The sequence below is a fragment of the Idiotropiscis lumnitzeri genome, chromosome 14 (genome assembly GCF_059441095.1).
Source record: "Idiotropiscis lumnitzeri isolate Australia: NSW breed Sydney's pygmy pipehorse chromosome 14, RoL_Ilum_1.0, whole genome shotgun sequence".
In the NCBI taxonomy this organism is placed as follows: Eukaryota; Metazoa; Chordata; class Actinopteri; order Syngnathiformes; family Syngnathidae; genus Idiotropiscis; species Idiotropiscis lumnitzeri.
The window spans coordinates 14,316,219-14,328,890 of record NC_142404.1 but is presented as its reverse complement, the minus strand read 5'-3'; the positions used below and the strand labels follow the sequence as shown (position 1 = coordinate 14,328,890).

Sequence of the window (12,672 nt, the reverse complement as noted above, 5' to 3'; positions counted from 1 at the left end):
AAATGTAGTTGTAAAAAATTAATAGCGATTCGGGTTGTAATGCATGCAGTAATCCCGTCCGCCTCTAGGGGCACATCATTTCTATTTGGAATGTTTCTAGGTTATAATTGGGAGTTGTTTTACCAAAATAAAATTTCATACTTTATTCGAAACAGACACAAGCCACGCTTGACTTCTATGCACATATTCACACGGCCATATAATAGATATGGTGTGCAAGCGTGTGGCGTTCTTGGGAGAAAAACCCTGTGGGTGCTTTAAAAAAAAAAAAAAAAAAAAAAAAAAAAAAAAACTATTAAAAAAAAAAAATATATTAACTCATTCACTGCCATTGACGGATATAGACGCCAAAAAGTAAATTTATTTTACCTGGGCTTAGTTCACCTTGATTGCTTTAGACATTGTACAAGCTCTTTTTTATGTCTTTAAATGACATGTACTAAGAAGGAACATAGTGCTAAACTATGCGAAATATTATCAGACCAGTCTCAGTGTACAGTATTGTGTCCACAGGGGTTAGGGGCTAATTCATCACAAGACCGATCGTACCGTAACACACATGCAGTACGCATCGCGTTAATGTGTTTTGGTGCGTATCAGGCAGGCAGATATATGGCACATCTTGTAAAGCACCAGTGAACACCAATAGGAGTGATATCACAGAAGAGGATTAATACGTTGCGAGTATCACAAGGCTTGGATAATAAGAAGATGCAGAGATTGAAGAGGAGAATTTTTTGGTTTCACTCTATTCAGATAACCTAAATCCTAACCAGTGATGGCATAAGTGCAGTGCTGTGTACAAATGCAACGTTGATTTTAATTTTGTTGAGGGAGAAAAGAGTCAAAGAATTAATTTTGTTTGTTAGTAATTTCCAACTCTACTTGAAGGTAACTTAAATGTATATTTTTATATGTTAATTCCCTAAATATCCATCTATTGTTAGCATGTTACATAAATAATGGAATATTTCTGAATAAAGTCCACGTAAGCAAGCCTACTTAAAAAGAAAAGTAAACCAAGTTCAAAATACACGACTTAATGTAATATAAAAGCAGCCTCTTTAGTCCAAAAACGTATACTGTGTATCGTAAGCATTCGACTATCCTATGTCCTCATAAAAAGTATTTAGTCTCTCCCTTTTGGTTGCCAAGACGAGCTCTCAAAGCACGCTGAGCATAAATGATAACAAACACAGGGTATTCATCAAAGGCATCCTGATGAAAACAGAAATGCTCACAACTAACACTTCCTCTTAGAACGCCAAAGTAAGTGTCGAAAAAAAACAAAAAAAAAAAACAAGTGCAATTGGGTCGCTTTCGGTTTGTGTGTGTGCGTGTGTGCGTGTGCGTGTGCGTGTCAGGATGAATATGTGTGCTAATGAGAGTCATTTCATCTTCATTGCATCATCACCGAGTAATAAGCTTGATCTTTTTCACTTTTCTTTTTGAAACAAGATGAACTATGAATGATTGAAAAATGGAATCTGAATGCACAGTGGATATGAAAAGTCTACACACCCCCGTTCGAATGCGAGATAAATCCTTTCAAAACTTTTTCCTCCATTAAAGTGACCTTTAAACTGTATGACGCAATTCATCAATTTAGTTTAAGAAATGTGTAATAAATAAAACTGCAATCAAATTGAATTTACTCACGTCCATGAACTCCACGTTTGCTTTGGGCCCCGTGGCTTCATTGAGGATTTTGATGGCTACAGGTATCTTAACAGTTTCCCCCTCAGGAATCCAAATTCCCTAGAGAGAAATAGAAACAAACGAGAAAGAACATTAACAACCAGAAAAAAGGGCAGCTGATGCATGTGTACATTTTCAATCAGTGTATGTAAGGCGCACTACACACCACACATTTTTCAGATATGAACAAGCATATAGATGAAACGTTTGGGAGTTAACATCTACAGCAGGTAAAAATAAAAGAAGAATATGTGAGTTTCACAATTAGCGTGCCGCGGGAAATTCTGCAATTTTATTCTCTTGGTCAAAATATTAATTCGAGCAGGTGTGTGCAAACTACGGTCCGGGGGCCGCATGTGGCCCATTAAACGTTATTAAATGGCCCGCTGAACTTGAAAAAAATTAAATGAATAAATCTTTCTAATGTTTTATTTTCTAAATACTGTGTTTTTTCAAAGACATATATATTGTTGTAATGCTTTTGTTCACTTTTTAACTCATTCACTGCCATCCAAGTTAAAAAAAAAAGATTTTTGACATCCATAGCCGTCATTGGCAGTGAATGAGGTAATTTCTTTCTCCGATGAGCTGTGGTTACCAAAAACACTCCATCCATCTGCTCCTGGTTGTTGGTCATGTTGCCCCAGTTAAGCCAGCTTTTTATTTCATTTTCTAAAATCTATTCATACATGCAATGGTCAAGCTGCACTTTAGACCCTCAAAGGGAAAACATCCAGCAGCCGTCACTGCGGTGGAAATATTTCAAAAACACCCCTCCGCCCCGTCCGCAAAAGCTTTATTCACCGACAACCTTTTCCATTTTCTTTTTAAATATGCGCTATGCTCTCGATCTCAATTAGTAAATTGATCACTCCTCCACCCTTGTCACCTATTTTATCTCCTTTCTTTCAACCTGTCATCCAAAATCCCATTGGGGTAGTGGCTACGATGATGATGTAGTGCATGCAGAACGATTAAAAGTTATTTTGTCCTTCGAAAAACGGGCAAAACTATTTTATCATTTTGAAGGATCCAATTTCGACTGCGATTAAAGTGATTTAGCAGCTGCCAAAACGGTCAAAGCATTTAAAAGAGGAGGGAGAATTCAAGTACCTCTCAACTTTTCGACAAGCTTCAAATGCGTTGCGCCGCCGCTATATACGCCCCCCCCCCTCGCCCCCCCATGACAGCAGGCTTAACATCTCCACTAAAGTGAAACCACCTCTCTGATCACAGCTTTAATTTCAGGGGTGATACATTTAGTTTTATACACTCGCTCCAGAAACATGCGCCGGGCTAATTATTGCTCAATGAGGTTGAATTTAATCAAAATAAACTGCAATTCAAAAACCTTCACTTTTCAGCAAGCTCATAACAGTTCACATCGCTAATTGTCCTAAATGGGGTGCTACTGTTTGTTTTTAACATCAACACCCACAATAATATGGACTTCATATCGGCTTGTTCATAAATATTCAAAAACATGCTTAATTTGGCTTCATTATTAAATGGGCCAAAGGGAAATAATAAAATGCTGTTAAATTCGGAATAGGGCCAAAAGAAGAAATGCCCAGCGAAAACAATTTGAAAAAACAATGTTCCGCTGAGGGCATCGAATGATTGAGAAATCATTCCAAAATACAGATGGATGAAAAAAAAGAAGATTAAAAAGTGATTCTAAGGCCATGAATTTCATGTGCAGTGTGTCCATTTTGACTTAACGCCGATTAAATTATGACCACCTGGGAACAATTACCTATTCTTCTCAATGGTCGCCACCACTCATTTCTTGTCATGAATGATGATACCTTCAATTTACAGCTGACTACTATGGCGTTGAATTGACTTTAGCTTACCTTGTATACTGTCCCAAAGGCCCCGGAACCGAGGATCTTGACTCTTTTGAGTTCTGTCTCTTTCAAGATTCGAAGCTGAGCTTGGTTGGGTGCAGTCCCACTGGGTGTCAAAGGTTCCACCAGCTGAAGAAAAAAGAAAATAACACTCAGTCATTATTGTACAAATTACGGCAGTGTCTGGTATGTTTGGTGTTGTCCTTCACCCAACAGGAAGGATTCACAATGACAGGTGGCAAAAGTCCATGAAACAGAAATGGTTAAAAATGATCATTTGAAAAAGAAAAAAAATCTTAAAACTTCAAGTTCAAACTATTGTATCATCAATCCTCAAGTACAGAGGAGCAATAAATAGATGAGGGAGGAAATGAGAAAAGGGAAGAAAAAACACAGGATGAAACAATGGGAAGGCAGCGATGAGGAAGCTGGCAGCTGACTTGTGAGGAGAAGCAAAAGCACAAAAAAAAAAAAAACGGAAGCAATATAAGGAGGATTAGGAAAATATAGAATCAAAGATCCAAGAGTGGGGAGGGGAAAGCGGAGATAATCACAGAGTGTAAATCAGACAGACATGGGTGGGCAGCCCTGTTTCCCTCTGGCTCGGAGTTGTTACAGTTTGATTAAAAACAATAGCAATTCGTCATTGAAAGTGAATAATAAATCAGCATCTGGAGGGAGGCCCACACAGATATGCACACACACACACACGCATGCACACAAGCAAACAGAGATGGGGACTTTACTCTATTTTGTCCGCAATCTCGGCACCCTTTCGTCATTGTCCCTGTCTTGTTATTCGTAAAATCACTTTCCTGCTCCACCGTCCATCCTGCGGCATTTTAAAACACTTCTATACTTACTCGGACCGGGGTCGCCCTGGAGAGAAGGCTGTATTTATTGCACTTCATCCCTTTGCTCAAATGAAACACATTTGAAGATGCTTATTTTGGCTCTCAATTGCTTCTTCACACTTCTGTCTTTTCACCCACCTCGTCTCGCTCTGTGTCAATCTCTCTCTCTCTCGTTTGCCCTCAGGTGAACTCTGTTAAAGCGCCAGTACATGCAACAACATTACAGGATCTCATTCTCCTCTCTGAATCCAAATGTTTTGGCGTCCGTCCAGATAGTTCCGTTCCGTCCCCAGGACAAAAATGCCCATCTGTGCAAAACAAACACTCACATCCGTACAAAACAGGCTCTCATCCACTCCAAGGAGCTGTCCAGCATGGTTGCAGCAGTGCAGCACAGCTGGAACTGTCTACATCCTCACTCAAAATAGCCGTGCTGAAATGTTAGACACGTTTTTAGCAACAGGCTTCAACTGCAAATAAAGCAAAGGTTGCAACCAGTAGGCTTCACACTAGTACCAATCTGCAAATAACTAAGCAGTAGGAAGCATCAGAAAAACAAACACACACACACACGCAGTATTATTGATAGTATTGAATTAATTTTATTATTCTTTAAAACTTCACACACAACAGCAGTCCTAATTTTGACTTTCACTCTTTGTTGCTTCCACGAGTGTGGCACTGAAGAGGTTACACGGACTCTTCCCAGTTTCTCCCACATGTGTTCTCAGCCACTGGCTCATTACATTCCTGCCTACCTTTCTCCCCAACTTTCTGCAAGTTCAGCTGTACTCAACTCCCCGCGTGCTCTACTTCAACCACCTGCTTCCCTTTGACTATGTCTGCCATTATCCACTCTGCCATCAATCTCCTCCTCTCGAGGATAATCCACGGATGAAGTACCTGCCACTGTTTTTCTGTACGCCGGGAGTCACTCAACTGAGTGAAATGACCTGGGAGTATCTTTGTGACAACCGTAATAGGAGGTCGTAATAGCAAATGCAAAGGTAATGTTCGACAGTGCTGCCACTTAGCATGTCAGTTGCACGTGGACCAGCCACTGTCAAGAGCGCAAATTACCAGATCTACTTTTTCACGTGGGCAAATGAGTGTCTTGAATAATACACAGTACTGCACTTTGCTGCACTTTGTGAGAAAGTTTTTTCTCCCTTCCATTTCCAAATGTCGAAACCTAAACGTGGAACTCATTTTCTTAAAAATTCACAAGATAAAATATTGCAATCGCATCGAATCAGGCGTGTAAACTAATTCCTATACACGTGACTTATGAGGACATTAGACTTATAATAATTAGGAAAATATGAGCTATTGATACTGTATATATTCACAATCTATATATTGATCATATTTAAATTATGAGCATCCAATATGAGTTTCCTGGAAAAAATATTTAAAATCATCATTGGTTGTGTCCTTGCACAAGATGTAGGCAAGCCCTTAAAACTTTAGCTCAGTGATTATCTCCGCGTGTTTTTTTTCCCTTGTCTTAAATACTGTTAATTCTACCAAGAATAACCTAATAATCATTTTGCAGAAAGCCACAAAATCGACTCCAGTCCATCCTTGTAACTTTTATGAACACAATGTGAACTCTCTGAATCCATTTTCCAATAAGGACCTTATTCACCTCTGTCTCCAGGAAGCGACGAAGGGCCCGCTTCTTCTTGATGTTGTTCCGGCGCACAGACACCGCCACACTCAGCACAATGATAACCACCATGAAGAGGCTGCCGATCACCCCTGCTGCGATCAAAGGGGTTCTGGGGACAATAATGTGGAGGGGGAGAGAAGGAGGAAACATGACACAAGTCATTAGAATGAATGAAGCATTGCCGCTGGGAGATAAGAAATCTGTGACGTGACTGACCCTACTGTGTATTTTGTCTTATGTTTACTGTTTCTTTCACATGACTTTTTGAGCATTTTTTTTTTTTAATTTTGGTTGTGTTTTCTTTGACAGTATATTGATTCATTGGTGAGTTCCGTGCAGTCCTGCAGCTACGATGACCATTTACAGAATTCACATTAGTGCTCATCTGCCATCAGATACATTGCGTACGTCAGGCGTGGGCAAACTACGGCCCGGGGGCCACAGCCGGCCCGTTAAACGGTTTAATCCGGCCCGCCAAACTTGACTTTTTTTTTTTTTTAAATAAACCTTGTTAATGTTTTATTTTCTAAATACTGTGGTTTTTCAAAGACATATATATTGCTTTTGTTCACTTTCATTTAAAATTAAATGTATTTTTTTTCTCCGAACACTCCAACCATCTGTTCCTGGTCCGGCCCCTCTGTCAAATTTTAGAACCCATTTTGGCCCGCCAATCAAAATGTTTGCACACCCCTGGTTGTGGAAATGTGACTGGTTGAGCGGTGATGAGTCCAGGGTGCAACTCAAGACCTCAAGCCAGTTGGGATAAGAATAAGCGATAGAAAATGGACTAACAGATGGGTGGTACAAATCTCTTATATGACTCAATGTTGCCCGTAAATTTACAGCAAAGTAATCTTAATCCACCAAAGACAAACACCAACATCAGAAATACGTAATAAAGTCAATCAAAAAGGCAGCCTGGATTAAATCGAACAATATAGAACCATGTTGGATGATAGTAGTCAATTTTGATGTGCAAATATTGAGTGACAGCTTAATCAAATGGGCACAAAGTCCCTTCACTGAAATATTGTGATAATGAATGTCTGATAAGCCGCTTCAAATCATGCGCAAAAAAAAAAAAAAAAAAGGCAATGCTGCCAACAGGCAGCAGATTTACAACAGGTGTGCCACCCAAGCGGCTGGATGAGCTGGACATTTAATGTTTCGCCCCAACTGCTATCAGAAATCTGATAAGAGCTGATCCGCTCAACAGGTCAGCTGAGTTACATTCTGCTGCGGCTCCTTCTTTATCCTGTTAGCCGTGTCTCAGGGTTGAGCAGAAAAGTGTCGATTTTCATCAGTTCTCTAAAGCGTCCCGTGTGTTTGGAGTTATCCGCTTCACCATTGATTGCCCTCGGTAAAAGGCTGCCTATTAATCAGTAAAGAAGCTGCTAAAAATATACACGCGATATAGAGTAAATATACGTATATATTGATCCACATGGTCAATGAACCAATAGTAAGTGAAAATGGAATTAAAAAACTGTGATAACTTCTACTCTTGTGAACAGGTAAAGAGCAGTTTAACTGTTGGAAATATAAGTGATACTCTTGGAGTTTGGCAGTGGCTGGCCTAACGAGCAAGAAAAAAATGATATTCTTCACATTGCTGTATTTTTAGGTGAGAGTTTTTATCCAATCAGAATTCCGCTAGCTCGTGTTGCCGGGCAGGTTTCACGATACCAGTAGCGCGCATTATTCTTTCCGAGGCCTTCAGGTACAATTGTGCGAGGATCTCTTCTGTCATCGTAAATGAACTTACAGATTTGATAGACAGTCGCGATAGCCAATCAGATCAAGAGTTAGTTACAGTGAGCCATCTCGCTGGCTATACGCTGAAGCCGATGAACGTGTTTTGTGAATGGATACTCACTCGTGAGGGGGCAACGCTATGCGGAATCGACACACCTGAGAGTCGTAACTGGTGACCGTTCGTAAATCTAAAACATATTCTTGCTTTTTTAAACCACAATGGGTAAAGTGCGGATTTAATTGCAGATACACTTGCAAGGCCATTTTTAAGATGGACCTTTCAAGAGAAGCTAGGTCGTCCAACACACACTCAGTACTGTGCAAGTGTGTTTTATTATTTGTCCAGCTGTGGTGTCATAAATGATGGTATTATGAGGGGGACTTCATTGAAGGCCCAGGTGTGAAATGCACGGCCCGCCACTGGAGTTTGGGAAGTAACAAAAGACAATCATGTACCTGTCCATCCAGCCAATACAGTCTTGAGGTCTTGGTCCAGTGCACCTACAAAAACACACAATGAGGGGGAGTTAAAAGATGCAAAGATGACTGAAGATAGGGAGACTGCGGGAGTGACGCAAAACATGCGAATAAGTCTTCTCAATGCATTGCGATATATTTCATTGGATATAACCAAACATTATGTCTAATGCACAAGCATCCCAAATAGCAAGCGCTAAACAGCACGCTCACTTCTCTCCGCGCCTTGAAAAGGAATTGTGTGAAAGGGTTAAAAATCCAGGACCATAGTTTAAGTCCTGCTTTGTCATTCCGATTTTGTCTGATCCCTCTAATTCTCCTGGCGTGTCTTCTTGAGAGGGAGAGCTGCTTATGAAGCTGTACCTGTGACAAAGTGTCAGCCTGGTGTTTTCCATTTACGACTACATTGTTATGCTCTAGCGAGCCGGGGGGCTGTCACTCAGGAAAGGAGAAATAACACACTCGAATGACACTCGCTCCCCGTGGAGTAAAATACAAAAATTTTGTCTCACCAACCACTGTTGAATATTGCATGGAGAGATGACGGGCTAGTGAGTGATGGAGAGAAACGTGAAGGGCTCAGCTCCTTTCATTCTTTCTCTCTTCTATCTCATTTTCTCGGAGACGTCTCTATTTATTGCTCTGGTCTTGAAAGATGTCATGATTTAACTTAATGTTAGAGGAACACAGCATGAGAATGAGAAAGACGTACCTAGAGAAATCAATCGAAGAAAGAAAGAATCGAAATGTACAGTCTGGTGCTCTTGTTAAGATTGTGTAACTCGAAATGTTTTTTTATACGACAAGAAAAATTTACAAAATGGCACATGAACGTTTTCGTCAGGACTTTGGTTCCTCACCCTTGTGTGCAGTTGGCATGGCAGGGATGACACTCATTGTTGCTTTCGGCATACTTAAAGATAAAACTGTTTGCGCCTTGCAACCCGTCTGGGCACTTCTCCACACAGTTTGGGCCGTCCTTAAAATGAATGCATTTCACACAATGCTCTGGGCCCTGCGGAAATAGACACAAAACAATGGTTACTAATCGATAGTGAAATAGCAACGTTCCAATCTCCTGAATGCGTGCAATATAGAAATTGAGCAATTTTTGGAGGAATATAAGACAGTATAGTCATAAAATCCTTACAATGTTACTTGGAAGCATCCATCCGTCCATCCATCAAACCATTCATTCAGTCATTCATTCATTCATTCATACTTTCATTCGTCCACCCGTCCATCCATCCATCCATTCATTCGTCCACCCATCAAACCTTTCATTCATTCATTCATTCGTCCACCCGTCCATCCATTCAGCCATCCACCCATCCATTCAACCATCCACCCATTTATTAATTCATTCATTCACTCACTCATCCATCAAACCTTTCACCCATTCATCCATCCAACCTTTCATCCATCCATCCATCCATTCATTCATTCATTCATCCACTCACGCATTCACCCATCCATCCATTCATTCAATCATTCATACACATTCATCCATCCACCCATCCATCTTCATCATCTGCATTTATTATCATTGAGGTCTGGGCCAGTACCAATACCAGGTACCGGTATCAAAGAATCAGGTACTTGTGACCAGCCAAAACCAAGGCGCCCTCTTGTGGCCATTGTTCTATCAGGAACTAAATGGCGTAAATGGCTGAAAGAATGTCTTTCCTCAGGGAATTGTATTCATGCCAATCCTCTCATATGCTCACTAAGATAGAATTTTGGTAAGTATATGTATGTTTATATAAGCGTATGAGATTAATGTAATTGACCTGAATGTCATTTCACTCATAAACTAAGGTCATGCTTTGTTAAAAAAAGAAAGAGTGCATCAATAAAATGTGACGCCCATTCAACTACTAGTAACAAAAGCACATATATGACAAGAATTAATGTCCTTCTAACCTCATATATACATACACAAATATTGAAATTAATAGACAGAGGGAGAAAGAAATGAAAAAAAAGCAACAGCAAACAATATGACTGGCAAAAACCAGTAAGCGTATGCAAGAGATGAATGAACGACGACGTGTGTGCGTGGAGGGCCAAAAGCAAATGAGACGCATAAAGCAGTGTGAGAGGAGGAAGCTCATAATAACCATTGCTCAAAGCACTCACTATGACCATAACAATCCGCCTCGATGAGGATTTATGGTACTAATATATTCGAGGGAGGCGGTAAGGAAGAAGAGAAGTGTTCTTTCACGCAGTCAACAGGCTTGAAGAACATCTAATTGCCAAGTGACTGATATACACACACACGCACACACGCACAGCATGCAGTACTCATATATGACTACATTAAATCTCACCCTCAAATTGGCCCTGACACAGTGAAGTCGTAGTAAGAAATAGTTCGTGTCAATTCGACAATATATTTTGACATTGTGCTTTTCAACTGCACTGCATCATGCTGAGAACTGGTTCTCGTTGACCCTTTGATGTAGCTAATTGATATAACCAAAATATAAGAAACATCGCTCAGTGTGATGCAATGCGGCTAAATATCACTCCCTGCTTCTGAATGTACACGACTGCAATGCAAACCGTGTTCCTGGCCTGATACAATTATTCCCTCAGTGACTCTGCCAGCTTGATAGTTATCAACATTCTCACGAATATTTGCATCCTTTTAAGTCTCATTACTTTTTCCATTTCATTTTCCAAAAAATCATCATACTAGCTAATGTCAATCAGAATTGTTTGTGTTCTCACATGAAATACTGCAGCATATGAAAAATATAAAAAATATATTTTTTGATCATTCAGCATGAAAGCAGACAGAAATTCAGTCTGATTAGAAAAAAGGACAAAATGTAAAGGGACTCTGGAATAGCGTCATTAAAATGAAAATGGACTGCAACTGTAATTTTCATTGGGGAATGACACAGTGATGCAGCGCTTGTAACACATAATATTTTGTCAGTAGCTAAACTCAACACGGATTTGAAAAAAAAAAAAAAACATTTTATTTTGAGGGTGAAGGTGAATGAGTTTGAAACAGACAGGATTGTCTTTCAGGAAACAAATCTTATTGATCTTTCTCTTGACGCTCATCTACAACGCAGCCTGCTGTGCTCACGAATGTGGTCATCTCCCCAGCCTCGCCGCGCAGGCCATTAGGCCAATCAAATCACTTTGTGTAAACTCTAATGTAATTGCGATGGGCTCTGCAACCGTAACACGATTGCTGTAATCCATTTGGTCGCCTGTGCTGCACATCCGGTTGCGACGCAAGGGTGCAACAGGTTAATATGAGACATTCTCATCATATACCGCATGACAGGATACATGACGAGTGCGAGGGAGGAAAAGGCCTCGTATTGCCGTGTGCAGACATAACACGGCGCTAACTGTTTTTTTTTTTCCCACACACGTGGTGCCAAACTGACTCAAGTCATACACATAATTAAAATTAATAAATAAATAAAATAAAGTGTGAATAAAACAATCTGAATGAGGACAAGCAGTATAGAGGATGGTCCCCAAGATGGATGATTTTAAACCAATGAAATCTACGACATAGCGCTGGAGTGAGAAATCAATTTAATTGATGAATTCAAGTTTTTCGCTCCGTCAGGACAATTTACTTGTGATGAGGAGAGAGGAAAAATATTTAAAAACGCCAACTTAACGGCGTGGTCATTATGATTCACAATTTTTTCCAGCCCCTCAAACAACCATTTTTCCAAAAAAGTAACAAGGTTTATTCATTTAATTTTTTCAAGTTCGGCGGACCGGATTAAACCATTTAACGGACCGCATGTGGCCCCCGGACCGTAGTTTGCCCACATCTGATCTAAAAGGACATCAGAAAAAAAAATGCAAATCCCACAAGGGAAAACAAAAGCAAAAAAAATGTGAATGAAGAAAAATTATTCAAATCAGATTTAAATAAATACATAATTTATTTTATGAAAATATTCCTTCCTGGCTTTACTCACAGTGTGCTTTTTTCCCCCAACTTTTTTTTTTTTTTTCCATACTCAGGCCAATCCATTGCGGAAAAACTGAGAATCACCAGTCCTAATTATTTCATTTTTTTGCATATTTCATAAGAGACAAAAGTTAAGCACTGATTTGTGCCAGAAATTGACGTCACGTAACAGCGTGTCCTGGTAAAGTGAAACAAACAAACATGTACCGTATTTGCTTACGAAAGCATTACAATGAAAAAAAAAGTGACATTTGCAACCTTTATGGTTCCAAGAATGACTTAACAATGTTTTGCAAACTGCAGTTGGGCAACCTTGTGCTCTGACCGCTCCACAGTTACACCCGTCAATCAAACAGCAAGATAAGCTTTTAAAGGTCTTCACTCCAGCGTGGGTGGTGTGCTGCA

At 39.9% G+C, this 12,672-nt stretch overlaps 1 protein-coding gene across 3 annotated transcripts in view; it reads right to left on the bottom strand.

Moving 5' to 3' along the window:
• The window catches only part of erbb4b (erb-b2 receptor tyrosine kinase 4b), a 237,843-nt gene that overhangs the window by 25,965 nt on the left and 199,206 nt on the right, over window positions 1–12,672 (bottom strand). For all 3 annotated transcript variants that reach the window (XM_088315296.1, XM_088315294.1, XM_088315295.1), the window contains exons 15-19: window positions 9,170–9,324; window positions 8,289–8,333; window positions 6,051–6,183; window positions 3,555–3,677; window positions 1,660–1,758 (exon numbers count right to left, since the gene is read on the bottom strand). In XM_088315296.1, the coding sequence (XP_088171422.1) occupies window positions 1,660–1,758; window positions 3,555–3,677; window positions 6,051–6,183; window positions 8,289–8,333; window positions 9,170–9,324 (555 nt within the window). The remainder of the gene's footprint in view (window positions 1–1,659; window positions 1,759–3,554; window positions 3,678–6,050; window positions 6,184–8,288; window positions 8,334–9,169; window positions 9,325–12,672) is intronic.